This window comes from Pogona vitticeps, chromosome 3 (genome assembly GCF_051106095.1).
Source record: "Pogona vitticeps strain Pit_001003342236 chromosome 3, PviZW2.1, whole genome shotgun sequence".
Taxonomy (NCBI): Eukaryota; Metazoa; Chordata; class Lepidosauria; order Squamata; family Agamidae; genus Pogona; species Pogona vitticeps.
The window spans coordinates 6215337-6233262 of record NC_135785.1 but is presented as its reverse complement, the minus strand read 5'-3'; the positions used below and the strand labels follow the sequence as shown (position 1 = coordinate 6233262).

General features: G+C 41.8%; 1 protein-coding gene across 1 annotated transcript; it reads right to left on the bottom strand.

The window, feature by feature from the left end:
* Nucleotides 1-412: 412 nt before the first annotated feature.
* LOC110088883 (cytochrome P450 2F2) lies at nucleotides 413-16567 on the bottom strand. The gene is made up of 9 exons (XM_072996314.2): nucleotides 16027-16567; nucleotides 12585-12747; nucleotides 11081-11230; nucleotides 9904-10064; nucleotides 8784-8963; nucleotides 8215-8356; nucleotides 6947-7134; nucleotides 4436-4577; nucleotides 413-1410 (listed from the first exon to the last, which is right to left on the bottom strand). The coding sequence occupies exons 1-9, from the start codon at nucleotides 16195-16197 to the stop codon at nucleotides 1232-1234; spliced, it is 1476 nt and encodes a 491-aa protein (XP_072852415.2). The 5' UTR covers nucleotides 16198-16567; the 3' UTR covers nucleotides 413-1231.
* Nucleotides 16568-17926: the final 1359 nt, after the last annotated feature.

Sequence of the window (17926 nt, the reverse complement as noted above, 5' to 3'; positions counted from 1 at the left end):
ACACCTATATTTTAATGTGTGCTGTTGTGGATCAGGTCCACCCCCTCAGGCAGTTATCTTGTAGTTGAGCAGAGATTAATGGCATTGCATCATCATTAATCCTTACTTGTTAGTAAAGCTGTTTGTTTCCACGAACCATCAGCTAGTCAACGTCCACACAGCAATCTGGCGGGCTAGAAAAATCACCTTGTGTAGCTACACAGCATTAATAAGGTTGTTTTCAGTGTTCGTTTGTTCTTGTTGGGCACATTCTCTGTACTTATATAAAAGTCACATTGAGCAGCAAGGAATTAAAAGTAGCGACAATGGATTTGGAAGTTAGAGGACCTGAGTAGGAAGGGCCAAGACAGATATTTCCAAGCATATCCAGATGAAAGGGAAAGAAAATAGAAAACTGAAACAGGCTGTGGCGTCTTAAAAGACTGTCGTATTTCATTGTGAGTATTCATGGATACATCCCCTTCTTCAGACATATTACAGTAAAGCAACACCACAGGATATATACAAGTTAGGCACAAGAGATAAATTTGCAAGGTGGCAATAAGATTGTTGTCACAAATTATTAACAAAGAGAAGGCTGGTTTCAAAAGATCGCCTGGTTGTGGCAGAACCCTCCATCAAGAGTCCATTAACTTGTACAATCTAGCTGCAGTTGATCTGTTCCCAGAGTCTCGTCCATATACATGATTGTAGGGAGAGCTGTATGTTAATTTATAGTGTACTAAGAATTACTGGTTGACATTTAATCCTTTCAATGCATTGTGGAATCTAGGTATGCATCTTTTCTCATCCATCTCTCTTTCCAGTCTTGTTCTGTAATTATTTTTCTCTGTCCTAGTCACTTGTAAGTCCTTTACCAAGTGTCCTGAGAGATTGAAATGTACTGAAACAGATGTTTGCATTTTCCAACTTCCCATGTTAGCTTTATGCCCATTAATTCTCTAAAAACTGTCCTGTTTGTCCTACGTGGAGTGCTGACAGGCACTGTGGGCAAAATGAACAAGTAAACGTGTCTGTGATGTTGTGGGTGACGTAGTTGAGGCCTGCAATTGTGTTGCCAGACGAGATGTGGCCACAAGGTCACCATGTAGATTTGCAGCAGGGCCTAATTTCCATTTCTAGACCCATGTTGTGTCATCGGTTGTGTGTCGATAGTTGTTTGAGATATTTCCAAAATTTTGTCTGCCAATGGCCGCCAACGGCCTCCAGAAATGTCTGGGAGGCAGGCAGGCTAATGAGGAATGGCCAGGATCTCAAATGGACGCGGCTCTCGTGTACCTCCCACGATGCTTTCGAGGCTGACATCCTTTATTCCATCGGGCAGCTGGAACTTGAAGGCATGAAGCAAATTAGCAAAGAAAACGAAGAGCTCAGTTTGAGCTAATGGCTCCCCCAAGCAAGCGCGGCGACCTGCAGGAGGACAGAATTATTTTTGAGTTACCTGAGGATTTAAAACAGGAGGAGTGCATTCCAATGGCACCCTGTCGCTCTTGCAGATTTTGTTTTTTAGTTGTTATGGTTTGTTGTTTAGCAGGTAGCTAGCTGCTAAACTTGGTATTTACTTCAATAAGATTTCCTGTAAGATCTGTAAGTTTTATTTGAAGGAGGAAACATTTAATCACCACCCTCTTCCTGATGGTCTCCTCATGATTAACTTTGCCTTGGGCAAAGTTATTGTTTATTGCAAGAGGACTAAGCCCTTTGTGATTTAAGGGATTTAGATCTTAGTTGTTAATTTCCCTCATATTCTCACAGCCAGCTGGTCCAGCTGTCGCTTTAGTTGCTTCTACCAAAGAAAGGGGGTGTTTTGAATTGTGGTGCTGGAGGAGGCTCTTGAGAGTCCCCTGGACTGCATGGAGAACAAACCTATCCGTTCTGAAGGAAATCAACCCTGAGTGCTCACTGGAAGGACAGATCCTGAAGCTGAGGCTCCAATACTTTCGCCATCTCATGAGAAGAGAAGACTCCCTGGAAAAGACCTTGATGTTAGGAAAGTGTGAAGGCAAGAGGAGAAGGGAACGACAAAGGATGAGATGGTTGGACAGAGTCACCGAAGTGACCAACATGAAATTGACACAACTCCGGGAGGCAGTGGAAGACAGGAGGGCCTGGCGTGCTCTGGTCCATGGGGTCACGAAGAGTCGGACACGACTTAACGACTAAACAACAACAAAAACTGATTCTATGATGAAGTAAAATGTACTCTGTAATGAATTTTACTTTACTTTAAGAGCATCTCAATGGAGGGGATGTTCTGAAGCAAAGCTTTTCTTCAGATTAAATCTCATCAGGTTTGTGGAAGAAAATCTATTTCTTAACACTGAGAAATTATATAATTCTAAACGGTAAAATAAAATAACATGGGGGGGGGGAATTCTACAAAGCTCTTTCTACTAAACCTTTTTTAAAAAAGAGGGCAGCATAAAGAACCCATTTCCAAGCTAAATCTTACTGTGACACTGTAAGATCATTCTTTACTAAGTCGGCCTATGTTAGAGCAGGTATATTCTTATATCCTTCCTCTTAAACATTTTGTATTCTGCTATCTCTTTTCTCCCTTAAAACAGTGACCATTGGCTACTGGAGGGGCACAAAGCTATACATGTAGACAGTCAGGGTTTTCATTCACAAGTATCCTTGAAAAACCCACAAGTATGTTTTTCCTACTGTGGACACCGACAACTGGAGACAGATTGATTCAATTTCACAATTGTGGACTCACATGCAAATCTAAACTCGGCTATGCCTGAAAGTTCACATGCAACTTTAAAAGTACATGCAAACCCTGGAGCAGTTTTTACAAGTGTACCCATGTTGCTTTGTTTCTGCATCTATAACAAAAACCAACCAACCAACCAACCAACCAAATGAAAAAACTAAATTGCTTAGCCTTTCAGTTGCCTCAATATTTTCATAATTTAGCTTTGGTTTTTTTCTCCCCCCCCCATCTGCAGAATCAGTGTCCGCTGATCCACTTAACCGCAGCCACCTGTGGCCAATGAAACCGGATCACCCAAAGCGTGAACAGATATACTCTGCAAATAAGGCTGAAGAAGGAAATTGCTTCCAAACATGTATAATATGCAAAATGCATAGATTAGGAAAAATGCACAAAAATGCATACAAATTTTTATCCAGATTTTTTTTCTTTTAGGAAAAAAAGTTTTTGAAATTTTGGGAAGAACCCTACTTTTAAAACTGAAAAATTCTGAGCCTTCCAGCCAAACTGAATAAATGCAGGGATGGTATGGGGTGGGGGTGAGGGAGGACTAAGAAACTGAAATAGACAGATTTGCTTATTGCTTCTGGAAACCATAGTTCTGGAGTCCAGATTCAGTCTGGCTCACTTCGGAGAGCATGTGCAAACAGCGATCCAGATAAAATGATAAAAGAGGGTCTGTGTGGGAAGCAATAACCCGAAATGGGGTGTGTGAAGGGAGGAACAAGTGTGTGAATAGACATGTGATTCTGGCTTGCTATTGAACCTGAATCAACGTACAGTCTTTGTACAGGTTCATAGGTTACAAGGGGATCCTAGCTTGATATCCTAGTTTGTGACCAGTATGAGAGACAGTTTCCTGGTCGAAATATTATTAGAAACTGGTTTGGCAAGCCTGCTTATTGAAGCAGAAATTGGGGGGTCCAGAGTGGTCGTCGTGTGGGAAAGAAGGTAGGTGAGAAAGGGGTCCACTCAAGAAGAAAGCTCATTTCCTGGTCCATGGATTATTGGATCAAGGCTGAGATCTCTGAAATGGATCCCTTTTTCAGAGCTGAAGGTGGTGAAGACAATACATTTGTGGTAGTGATTTCTGGTCATACACTTTTCTTCTGTGTGGGATCAGCAGTGGTGTGAGGCAAAAATATAAAATAAAAAAAAATCTGTGACAGCATTGAGAGGTATCCTCCGCCCGTATCAAATTTTAAACTCTCTTTCCAATAAAATAAAATAAAACCAAATAATTTTTAAAAATAACTGCTTTCCAGACCACTGTCAACCGCATCTGTGGCAACAAGGTACCAAACATGATCAAGTGCTAAGCTGAGGATTGTCTGTCAGAAGAAGGGCAATCCAAAGCTGGAAGAAGTTCATTTTTCAAAGCTATCTCGCTATCTTGGATGGAGGATTGTGCAAACTGTAGTCCCAAAAGGAACATCTCTGAACTCTGACTGTCTCCATGCGAGCTTTCCAGAAGCTGTGAGCGGCAATATGAGGGAGTCACAGTTTCTTTGGCCATTTTGACGAATTTAAAAATAAAAACCCAAATCCTTTCTTATCAGCGGTTGACTGTATCGAAAGGAAAATGCTTCTGAGGTCACCTCAAGGGAAAGCTGCTTCCGTCGGTAACAACTGCACATTCCCAGGTAATGTCACGAGATGTAACGCTGTTCAGTGCTTGCACTCTGGGGAGAGAGGTGGCGTCGGTTAATGAATTACCTATTGCATAAGGAATGAATGCATCGTTGTTCACAAAGTTCCCCTCTGAATCAAGGAAGTGTCCAGGGTTGAACTTCCAAGGAGTTTCCCAGCAGTCTGGGTCATATAGCACAGAGTGCTTGTTGGGTAATATGAAAGTTCCCTGGAAGGGGGAAGAAAATGTGGAGGGGAAAAAGTTAACAGAGGGTGAGACTATGTTAATACACTGATGCGCAGAATGCTCTGGGACTGAAATGTTACAGTTTCACCTTATTTTTCATTCCGCCCCCAATCCATACTTCCACCTCTGGGACGTCTTATTTTTTCCACCCATCAAACGCATTCTCATCGATTCAGACGGTGAGCCAATGCAACAGGTGACCAGAAACTGACTCTCCCAGCTTCCTAGTTTAAATAGGGTGAGAGGAAGCAAAAGAGCACTTGGGGGGTGTCAGTTCCCAATGTTCTTGGACTACAACTCCCAGAAGCCTTCACCATTAGCTGTTCAGGCAAGGGCTTCTGGGAGTTGCAGTCCAAAAAATGTCTGGAGACCCAAGGCTGGGAACCACCCGCTCTACAGTAACTCTGCCTCCTGCAAATTTGGATGGCTGCAGTACAGCCACCTTAATTAACAAGGTGCTAACTGGCAATGTCCTTCACACTCTCTGCTGACTCCTATGTGATCCGTTAAAGCATATTCACCCAGGGAAACCCAAACAGGAAGGGAGTGAACTTCGTCACTTGCTTGTATGGTTTTTTTTACACAGCTCTTCAAGGTGGCTAGCCAGTTGAATAAAAACATTATCTTTTGGTGGCTATAATGCATAAGAGAACGTTCTGGCATGGTTAGCTTTCCTGAAGAACTTGTTTGCTGACAGACATGTGAATACTACCCCTCAAAAAAAGAGAAACAGAGAGAAATTTAGGGGGAAAAGAAATAAATAACACAAAGAAGTATCCTTTTTGGAAGGTAAACGCAATCTTGGAAGCTTGAGCCCGTCGGCAGGGCCTGTTGCAGGATCTGGCATACAAAGGTTTCAAAAGACCGGTCTCTCAAGCAATGCAAGTCTGGGAGGGCAAAAAAGGGCACCCCCTGGAATGGACCGCATAAAACATGAAGGCAGTGGCTAAGGTTTTACTCACTCAAAACACCCAGAACTGTGTATATAAAGCTTTGTATGTGAGAGAAAATCTATAGAGCTAGAGAAAAATAGGGATGTGGTGGCGCTGCAGGCTAAACCGCAGAAGCCTTTGTGTGTTGCAGGGTCAGAAGACCAGCAGTCGTAAGATCGAATCCACGTGACGGAGTGAGCTCCCTTTGCATGTCCCAGCTCCTGCCAATCTAGCAGTTCAAAAGCATGTAAAAAGGCAAGTAGATAAATAGGGACCACCTCGGTGGGAAGGTAACAGCGTTCCGTGTCTAAGTCGCACTGGCCACGTGACCACGGAGGATTGTCTTCAGACAAAACGCTGGCTCTATGGCTTGGAAACGGGGATGAGCACCGCCCCCTAGAGTCGAACACAACTGGACAAAAATTGTCAAGGGGAACCTTTACCTTTAGAGAAAAATAAGCAACAGTCAAATTGAGGATGTATTTCTGCACCTAGAGATTGCTGATAAGCTCATAAGAGGACCACGAGTGGGGTGGGGGATTGCTTCTGGATTTCAAAATTTTGGGCACAGCTGTCCCTTTAGTGCATGATGCAGGTTTGCTTGTGTAAAACAAAGGCTTTTAATTTCACACACAGGCCAAATGGTACCATATTCCACATGCTAAGTTCTGATTTAAGCACTTTATCTCGCTAAAACAGAGAGTTAAGTTTGACAAGAAAACAAAGACTGCATATATTTCAGTTTCTCACGACATCATTACTCTATTATTCATGTAAAACATGTATACTTCACCTTTCTCCTCACGAGAACCCAGGACAGCCTACAATATTAAAAATAAACAATATAATAACTGGAAGAGAATCGGGGGAGAACACAGCCACCCAGCTTTTAGGCATGTGGTCAATTGCGAAAAGGCCTCTTCTCCTTCTAAAGCTGGGACAAAATAGCCCCCCTTCAAGATTTCCATACATTTTTCATCTCTAAGTAAAATATAAGGCTGGGGAAAACAGAACGATCGGCCAAACAGGTCTTTAGTTTAAGGCTACCATGTTATGAGCTGGCTGGATAGCGCAGTGGTTTAGGTATCTATCCAGCTGTGGAGGCAAGAGGTAGAGAGTTCAATTCCCCACTGGGCTTCTAGGGAGAAAGAGCCAGCCTGGGTGGCCTTGGGCCAGCTGCACCATCCCAGGTGTGCCCAGAAGAAGGGAATGGTCAACCACTTCTGTGTCTTCTATGGCTAGGAAACCCTGAAAGGGCCACCATGAGTCAGAACTGACTTGATCATTATGTTTTATAATGTTGTGAGTATGAGGATGACATGCCCATATTTTGCAAGGAATCCCAGCTCCCGATTGGTGCTATTCCAGCTCTTATCATGGTGCTAATACCCTTGTTTAGGACAGGGAGTGGTCTGATACCTTAGCAATAGGAAATCCCAGCAGAGTCATATTCTTCAAGCAGCACCGCATGGTTGCGATGCCTGTCACGGACGAAAAGCGCAACGTCTCATGAAGCACAGCATTGGTGTATGGTAGTTTGACCCGGTCCTCATAAGTGATGATTTGAGAGCGTCCCATAACAGCATCTATTTCATTCTGGATCTTTTCTAGAGATAAATAATTGTCTTGATTTAATATAAACAGAAGTTGTTCTTTCCCCCTTTTCTAATTGTGTGTGTGGGCCCCGTTTCCTTCTTCAGCCCTCAGTAGCAGAGTCTAGTCTACATTCAACTAGCTTGGCTTAATAGCTGAATCCTTCCTTCCTTCCTTCCTTCCTTCCTTCCTTCCTTCCTTCCTTCCTTCCTTCCTTCCTTCCTTCCTTCCTTCCTTCCTTCCTTCCTTCCTTCCTTCCTTCCTTCCTTCCTTCCTTCCTTCCTTCCTTCCCTCCCTCCCTCCCTCCCTCCCTCTCTCTCTCTCTCTCTCTCTCTCTCTCTCTCTCCCTACCTACCTACCTACCTACCTACCTACCTACCTACCTACCTACCTACCTACCTACCTACCTACCTACCTACCTACCTACCTACCTACCTACCTACCTACCTACCTACCTACCTACCTACCTACCTACCTACCTACCTACCTACCTACCTACCTATCTATCTATCTATCTATCTATCTATCTATCTATCTATCTATCTATCTATCTATCTATCTATCTATCTATCTATCTATCTATCTGCCACCTTTCCCCTCATAGGGGATCCCAAGTGGCTCACAATTAATACTATTTAATAATCCAGTTTTAAAATGCTGTGAAACCTTTATTAAAAGCAGTTTAACCTATGTTATTAAAACGAAGATAAAAAACAATTTAAAAAACGTTTAAAAACCACTTTAAACTCTTTAATTTTAATAATTATAGCATTCTTGGGATTCCCCCCCCCCCAAATTATTGCTTAAAAGCTTGCCTGAAAAGGAAAGTATTTGCCTAACAATGGAAGATCAAGAAGGAGGGGGCCAACATGGCTTCTCGGACAGTGGATTCTAAAGCCTAGGACAGCCACTGAGAAGGCCCTCTCTCAAGATACATTACATCTGCGGCATACCTCTGATCTACCAAGATGGTAACTCCATCAAAAAGAGGCATTTTTGATCTGGCATGACTAAAATATTTGGATCAGGCCAGTGTGCAACTTTTTCTTCTTTATTTTCTAAAGAACACACATTTCCTACCAGCTGGTACCCACCTTGAACATCTGGATATTTTAGCAGATAGCACAGCCCCCAGCACAGGGTGTTGGCTACAGTCTCTATCCCTCCAATTAAAAGGTCAACAGCTGTTTGAACCAAGTTTTCTTCATTGAATGTGGATGATGGATCATCTTTGCTCTGCAGGTCAAATGCGTTAAGAAACACCAGAAAATCAGTTTAATTTTAATTAAAAAATAATAATAAAAGGTACTCCAAAGGATTTTAGGCTTAAAATGTTTAATCACATGTCATTTTAAAAAGTTGCTAAAAACAGCTGTGAAGCTCATGGGAACAAATATTTATTTCATAATAGACAAAAGTCAGTTCCTGCAGTCTTTTTCTTTGTCACACTCAGAAGTTGGAGAAATTATTTTTTGAACGACAGTTTCCAGAACAGCTCATGCTGGCTGGGGTTCGACACCTAGATAGCTCTTGTGAACATCCGACTGAAACCCAGAATGGATTAGGAGGATTATGACATTTTAAGAACGGACAAATTTGCTATGGTGTAAGTTGTGCCTCAGTGGATAATGACAAGAAAACTAGGGGGAAATCATTCCGTTACCTTGGCAATTTGGTCAAGATAGAAATCAATGAGATCATGATTTTCCTGGCCTCTTCTCCATCTTTCCTTGTGGCTTTGCATTTTCTCTCTCACTAGGTTGTGAATGAAGGCATTGCTCTTGAAGACCTCCCGATAAAGTCCTTTCATGTGACTCATAACAGTCGGGCAAGCATCGTACAACTGTGGGTGAGAAATGAAACGGAAGGGAGGGAAAATGTCCTCCAATGATCCTTCAAGAAAGCTTGACTGACATGTGGAGGAAACATTAATAAGATGGAGCCGATAGCTCACCGTTTTTCAGAACAATGTGACATGTCTAGATGGGTTGTAGATTTATCTTCCAAAAAAGGCAATTGAAAATATTAAATAAAAAGCAGTCTTATCCTAGCTCACAATATTCGTCTATTTAGGCCAGTGCTTAGAAATGATGCTTTCATTTTATCCTGTAAATTTGTCACTTTAATATAGATTTACCATGGAAAGGATTACTGAAAAATACAGTGATTGGGAATGTATAGAAATCGCATCTCAGAAATTTCTTCATAGAAACCAATTTCTTAAAAAATTAAAAACCTCTCCATGCAAAAGTCACAAAACTGAAAACTACTGGCTTCAGTTTCTTAGGATACTTTAATTTCAGGAATGTTATTAGATGTTTGAAAATTGTGTTTAGTATTTGCGGAAATTTGTAGCAAATTCAACCTCTGACACAAAGGGAGAAAGGAAGATGAAATACGTGAACCCTCCCCTATGAAGAGATTTATTACCAGATTACCTCTGGATGTAAATGGTTGTGCTTAGGGAAGGCCTTTGCAAATAATCCCAGCTTTCCAATTTTGAGTAAAATTTATTTAGTAGGGCAGAATTTCATTCCCTAGTATTTTATGTCTATCTGTTCCTACATTTCAAAATGCAGAGGAATTTCCAAATGAGAAAAAGCTTTTGATTAAAACCAAAAACATGATGTTAACTGTATTACTAAAAGTAAGGAAATTGTGACCATTGAAATCAACATAGGTTAAACCAAGAAAAAAGGTAACTTGTTTCCAGCACCGTTGGTCTAAATTTATGAATGATATCAGAAAAACATTTAAAGTAATGACAACAGAAGGGAGCTCACCCTGCCCCAGAAAGTAAAAGGCACAAAGAGAAGGAGATAGACGGCTTTTATCAGTTTGTTGAAAGAGTCATCGTCCTGAGGAAAGGGGTCACCAAACACAAAAGAACATATGACGTTACCCACAGTACGGACGATGGGAATCTTGGGTTCAAAGGAGGATCCTGTAGATGCAAGAAAATACTAGATGTGCCTATGCATGTTGCATTAAACAACAACAGAAAGAAGAGTTTACAGATAACAAGAAAGAAAAAAAATTGTACTGACCAAAATCTAAGGGCATGTTCAGTTTTACTAATTTTAGCTTTACTATGTTTTAGCTTTATGATGTCTTTATGCTTTTCTTTTTTATATGGTCTCTTTTATTGTTGTACACCACGCAGAGTGACCATGGGTCAGATGGGCAGTCTAGAAGTCCAATCAATCAATCAATCAATCAATCAATCAATCAATCAATCAATCAATCAATCAATCAATCAATCAATCAATCAATCAAATTTTATGCCTGCTGAAGTACATTAGTGTAATTTGGAGCCTCATATAGTCACTAATTCAGAAGTCCTTTATTTTCGGGGAAACAGGGTACTTACTAGCACATCATGATCATGATCATGATCATCATCATCATCATTATTGTTGTTGTTGATGATGATGATGATGATCATGATGATGTGCTAGTACTGTAAGTAAGTACCAGTAAGTAAGTAAGCAAGTAGATAGGCAGGCAGGCAGGCAGACAAGCAAACAAATAATCCCTTTTATTCAGGGTTTTCCAGGTAAAGAATAAACAGAAGTGGTTTCCTATTCCCTTCCTCCAGGGGGCACCCTGGGACTGTGCAGCTTGCCCAAGGACACCCAGGCTGGCTCTACTCGCAGGAGGCACACAGTGGGGGAATCAAACTCCCAACCTCTGGCTCCACAGCTGGAGAGACCTAAAGCACTGACCTGTCCAACCTGCTCAGCTATTTAGTGGAAAGAAAGTCTGGAAATATAGTGGCTAAAGTTCAGGAGCCCCCCTGAATCAGTAGGGATTTGCTGATTCAGCTCTTCTACTTTTTACATTGATTCAGATGGGAAGATTCAAACTGTGACTTATTCCTGAATTTCAGCCACTAAGTAAATAAACAAACAAAAAAAACCCAAAAAGCAAACAAACAAAGCTGTTTGTTGGGCTGTGTACCTTGTTTGCTTGCTATCAGCTTCAGCAGTTTGTGAGCTTCCATTTGTACCCGGTTTTCCAAGTCTTTCTTTCCTACCCCAAGATTTCTCAAGGTTGTCATGACAAAGCGTTTCTGTTGCTTCCAGGTATGGCCACTTGTAACAAAAATGCCTGTGGTACAAAGAGAAACCTTGCTTTATGTCAGTCGATATTTTCATATCGCAATCAATATCTTCACACGCTGACGTGATCTTCCAGTCCTGGCAGGAGCCCGGACTTCCCTTCTCCGCCTCCTCCAGCAGCTGCCCACTCAGTCAAGGAAGTGGGGAAAGGATTCCGGCAGCACAGCCCTTGAGTGGGCAGCTGCTGGAGGAGGCGGAGAAGGGAAGTCCGGGCTCCTGCTAGGACTGGAAGACCAAACAAAGAGCAGCACACGCTGAGTAGTGAGTGAGTGAGCTGGCCAGGGGGTAAGGGCAGGGTAAATGTAGCATGTGTGGTGCCACACTGACAACGTTAGACAACTCAACAAGAAGCAATTTGTGACCATCTCTAATTGGATGTCACCTACCAGTGCCAGCTAATTATATTGTTTTAGAGAAATACAAGCCATCTCTTGGCCTTTTATGAACTAAAAGCCTGTATCCCTAAGCTCTTAGATAATAAAAAAGAGATCCAATGATGTGCAAACTTGGAAAAGTTATTTTTTTTTAGATTACACTTCACAGAATATCAGCCTTGATGCTACCTAGGAGATTTTGGGAGTCACAGTCCATGTCAGTAACTTCTACCTGTAAGTCATGGCAATGGCCAGACTTGGGTCTCACTGGATAGGTGGAGTTTCTGGAGGCAGAACATCCCCTTCTGTGAGTTCCCGTCCAAGGATGTTGATACTCTTGTTGAGTGTCTGCCTTGAAAATCTATGGAGCCAAAGCTAAATATGATGACAAACCTAGATAGCATCTTAAAAAGCAGAGACATCACCTTGCCGACAAATGTCTGCATAGTCAAAGCTATGGTTTTTCCAGTAGTGATGTATGGAAGTGAGAGCTGGACCAGAAAGAAGGCTGACCGCCGAAGAATTGATGCTTTTGAATTGCGGTGCTGGAGGAGGCTCTTGAGAGTCCCCTGGACTGCAAGGAGAACAAACCTATCCGTTCTGAAGGAAATCAACCCTGAGTGCTCACTGGAAGGACAGATCCTTTGGCCATCTCATAAGAAGAGAAGACTCCCTGGAAAAGACCCTGATGTTTGGAAAGTGTGAGGGCAAGAGGAGATTGGGACGACAGAGGACGAGATGGTTGGACAGTGTCATCGAAGCAACCAACATGAATTTGACCCAACTCCATGAAGCTGTGGAAGAGAGGAGGGCCTGGCGTGCTCTGGTCCATGGGGTCATAAAGAGCAGGACATGACTTAACGACTAAACAACAACAAAGCTAAATAAACCAAGGCATCAAAGCTGTTCAGAAAAGGGGTGCTAGAGAGTGATTTTAGTGTCACACCTCAGAATGATATCAGCATTTACCTTTTTCACCCATTAGATCTGTCACCAAGGGAGACTTGGCTCTTCCTGAGGTCTCTTCTGAGTATGTGACAAGGCCCTCTTTGACTGCTTCATATCCATTAAGCACGACCACAGGTGTCTGCCCCATCCACATGGTGAAAATGTTCCCGTAGGTGTCTTTCAACTAGAAAGTGGATAAATGTCGATTAGGAAAACCATTCAGTTGCATCTGCAAAAGTAAGTTGAAACCCAAATCTTGAGGGCATTTTTCTTTTAAGTGGGATTATTCTAGAATGCTGTCCCAAGTCCTGAAAAGGAACAAACAGGACAAAAAATGGCAAACAGAGAACGGTTTGAAATCTATTTCCAGTTTCATTTTAGACGTTTTGGGCTGATGGTGAGGTTGGGTCCCCCTATTTCCTGTTTTATTGCAAAATCAGTAGATTCCAGGAACAGAAAATGACATTTTAAAACAGTTTTTTTTAAAAAAAAAAAGATGACAACAATAGTTATGAGATTAAAGGATCACAGTTTGGGTTCTGGAAATTTTGAACCAGGAAACCCTCCCCTTAAATGTGGTATCAGCAATGAACATCAGGGATGTGAAAGAGAGCAGCTTCTGCCTCACATCTGGATTCAGTGGTTCGGCTTAGGACACACTTCAGCCCTCTTGTGACAGAGTAGACCTTTCTCTTCAGACAAGCCTTCCCTCAGTAACTAGCGATCTCTGTGTGTGATTTTCAGATGGATTATTATTATGCATGACTGCCTGGACTGGATTTTTAGTACTACTTATGTTTTTCATTTCTCAGAGTGATATTTGTTTTTCCTTTTTTAATATTTGCATACTTATTGTTCTTAGTTTTCATGTTGCCTTTTAATGGTGCAAACTGCCTCTTTTGAACTCATTGCTCTTTGGTTTAAATATTGTCTCTCATTGATGTTAACAGTCACTGTATAATTCTTCTCAACTTTAAATATTGTCTTTCAATATTGTAAGCCACCTTGGGTCCTTTTCAAGGAGAAAGGCAGGCTAAAAATATTTTAAATAAAATAAATAAAATTTTGGTAGCAATAGATGACTCTGCAGTTATTGCATTCTCCCATATTCAACTCCCCCCCACTGCTTTTTACTCTTTTTATGGAGACACATTCTTATCAAGACCAAATCGTACCAAGTTCTCCATGATCTATACTGCGCCATGGCAAGAATCGTATTGTACTGCCTGTCACGTAAAAGATAAAAGAAACGGAAACCATATTTTAGTACCACAAAACTGTGGTTCAATTCCAGACTTCTCAACAGTTAAACCCTCGGCTTGGAAGGGGGAGCCCATTAATTTGGTGTTCTTCCATTCAGATCCTTAAAAATTATTTTATCCTTATTTTATGAATAAAACAGAGCAAAAAGCAAAGTGCCCTACTTATATGCTACCCCATAGTGCTTAAAACTCTCTCTGGGTGGTTTACAATTTAGTTCTGCACTCCCCCACCCCCGCCAAAGCTGCATACTCAGTTTACTGACCTCGGAAGGATGGAAGGTTGAGTCAACCTCAAGCAAGCTACCTGACCCTGGGATTAAACTCAGGTTGTGAGCAGAGTCTTCACTGCAGTACTGCAGTTTAACCACTCAATGAGCTGAATTTGAGGCAGTTCTCTTTAAACAACAACAACAAAAAAATGTTCATCCATCATTCATGCGGTGGGGGTGGTTCTGTACAATACGGAATAGAGAATGCAGAAAAGCACACAACAGGGGACAGGTGCGCAAAAATCTGAGGTTGTCAGGGGAAACAGCACGCAAAAATGAAACAACATGCAGACTTTTCCTTGAAGATAGCAATTTAAGTCGTTTTAGGACCTAGTCTCCATCGGGTTTATCCAACGATTTGGCCTCACCCTCTTCTTCGTAGAGCGTTCACACCTTCGCTACGCCAGCTCCCTAGCGCTTTTAATGTCAGATGGTTTACCTCTTTAGTAGATGAAACATTTTAGAGTTTGCATCTATTGGATTTCCTGTGACGTTTGCCATTTAGCAATCGCTGTTGCCCCAAGAAAGGGATGAGCTGTGCTCTTTGATTTAAAACAGACTTTGTGTGTGATGGGCATTCAAACCACATAGTGACTCTAACAGGGCTTTCAAAGGAAGCGAGTTTTTTAAGGAACAACTTTGCCAGTTCCATCCAGTGCGCTTCCATGGCGGATCACACCTTTGAACCTTAGTCTCCTTTGTCTGAGTCCATCACTCTCTCCATTACACCACAACTGGTGCCTAGTGCAATACAACTCATCTGATGCCATGATAATGAACAACAGTACTTTAACAAACAATATCTGCAAGCGGGACCTGAAGGCCTTAGGAATAGACCTCAACAGATGGGAAACCCTGATATCTGAGCGTTCAGCCTGGAGGCAGGCAGTGCATCGCGGGCTCTCCCAATTTGAAGAGACCCTTGTCCAGCAGGCCGAGGCAAAGAGGAAGTCAGAAAAGCAGCAAAATCAGGGAGCTGGACAGGGGGCAGATTGGATTTGTCTTCAGTGTGGAAGAGATTGTCACTCTCGAATTGGCCTCCTCAGCCACACTAGACGCTGTCCCAAGTCCTTCACACAGAGCACGTCACCATAGTCTTTCGAGACTGAAGGATGCCTAATTAAACTTTAACAAACACTGCACGTGTTCAAGCTTGCATGGAAATCTACAGAGTAGAATAAAACCTTTGAGCCTACCAGTTTATCCACCACACTTCAACCAGTTACATTTTTGGATCACAACTCCCAGCATCCCCAAAAAAAAAAAAAAAAAAAAAAGGAATGTATGTTGTTAAAAAAGGAGCCCCTTCCAAGCTCTGTCCACATGCAACACAATTATCATTTTCAAATAATTTTTGATATCTCCCTCAATCAGAGCCTGGTAAAGAATAAAAGCTACTGGAAACAATGGGATAATGAGGTCACATTTCATAAGAACAGCAATGTCTTCATCTGCTGGAACCTGTTTTTCCAGTACTAATATTTGGGATAATGTTTGTTTGTTTATTTATTTATTTATTTGATTTGATTTGATTTGATTTGTATTCCGCCCATCTGGTCTATACGACCACTCTAGGCGGCTTCCAATATAACATAAAGAGCAATAAAATAACACAAGAATATTACATAAGTCTTCCAAACAAATTACAATACAAAAATAGAGTAAGAAATAAATAAATAAAGAATAAAACGTTTACATCCTTTTGGGTATGATAGCCCTTCATCAACCTTAAGCGTTTTCTTCTCTCTCTCTTTTTTTAAGTAACAGAAAATTAACAAAGAGTGCCTGTCGCTAAATTGAGTCTCTGCGTAGGAGTACCAAATTCCTTTGAGAAGTTTTGCAATCAATTATGCAAGCAATGGCTTTTAAAAAGGACTCTGCCTTTCCGCCAGCTGTACCGCTCCCAATAGTGCTGCCCCCCCCCAGAATTACCTTGAGGAGAGACTCTTGCTTAACCACAAAGCCCAGATGCCACAGATTGCCAATGATGGGAAGAGGAGTCGGTCCTGGCGGGAGCTTCTGGCGCATCCATTGCAGCTTCAGAAACTGTACAATTAAGAGAGAGAGAATCAGAAGGATTAAAAATTCAGTGAGCGCAAACATTCTCTCCCTCCTCTCCTCTCGGATTCCCCTTCTTTTCTGAATAATCTCCCAGTCTTAAAGTTTGCAACAAGCTGTAATCTTCTTAAATACTATAACGTCTCTTGCAGGTAACCCCCCTTTTTTTATTTCTTTGAAATGAGAGACTGGATTTTTTAACCTCTTAAGCCAAGCCACACCTCCCCTGAACTCTGAATTTTCAATTGTTTAGCAGCTTGGGACGAAATCCGGCAACCCATCAGGGGGAGAAAGAAAAGACATCTTTCTCACAACTTCACCAGGTTTAATGACCTTTGAAAAACACTATGTAAGGCAGGCCGCTGACTCGCTTAAGAGTGGCACCAGACTTCTGCACTCAATTACCACGAGAGGACCTGCAGAACCCAGAATTTAAAAAAAAAATACTTTTTTTTGTATATACTTACCCTGAAACGAGTGGAACTCAGTGACCGTAGGACTCAGGCCTATCTGAGTGCCTAAGGCTCACTTCTCAGCAGAACTGAATAGGACTGCACTATTTTTAAAATTAACATGGCTCTGCCGTTCATACATGGACACCAAATTCATCACTGAATTAGTTAATTATTCGGTTCTGGCCACCTGTGGCTAATAGCCAAGAAGTGAACGATGAACGAAAGCAACAACCAGAGGAATGACTAATTTAGTACCACTGGTTGGCAGCCAAGAGGCAAGGTTTGCTGGAAAAGCCAATAAGGCTGGGTAACGTTGAAGGCGGTAGGAGAAAAAAAGGAAGACTGACAATCTGTCCACTATGCATATACTGTAGATCAATATATGGATCATCGGTGGCACAGTTTGGATTAAGCCAAATGAGGGCGTCCACATGTTCTTCTACTTGGACTGATCGACTCTTCCCCTTTAAGAGCTGTTCTGCACCTTTCTGGGATAGCACTAGGGCATGCATTCTTTTTGGCATGATTCAGTGCAATGCAAAATCTCGTTATTTAGTCTGGCAATCAATGTGAACCAAAATAGAACTGTGGGCAGTGTTAACTGTGGTGATGTATTAGTTGGGTTGTTGTGACATTAAAAGGAAGGGTAGAGAAACCCCCTTCTCAACATATACATGTATATATGGTGTGTGTGTGTGTGTGTGTGTGTGTGTGTGTGATGTTGATGCATTTTCATTTCAATATGGCACTTGCTTTTCTTAATTTTTTTAAAAAGGAAAGCCATTGTATCTCCCAGGATGATGGCTGTGAGAGGAGGTGGGGAAGGGGGCACATCAACACCATGGGTTGACTTAGTGAAGGAAGCCATAATTTTGAGGCTGCAAGGACTAAGCAGGACCATTAATAAGAAGACTTTCTTTTTGGAAACAATGAGATAATGAGGTCACATTTCGTAAGAACAGCAATGTCTTCATCTGCTGGAACCTGTTTTTCTAGTACTGTACTATTATTTGGGAAGGGTATGTTTGTTTGTTTTGGAGGTCACCAGTTTATAGAGACACTATAGATCAGAATCAGCTGAGTAGCATATAGCAACACTACCAGTGGCAGTGAATTGCCCAGGTATCTATAGCTTGCCTTCAAATGTAGCAAAGGAGTTAATGTGCTGTGACTGCCATCCCACATACAGAGAGGCTTCTTTCTCAGTGAACATGGATATCATTGCCAGGGCTTGAATGTAATCCGTTACCAGGAACATTACTACTTATAATGAATTATACCCATGTCTTTTGCAACAACGTGGGTGCACCAAAGTTCCA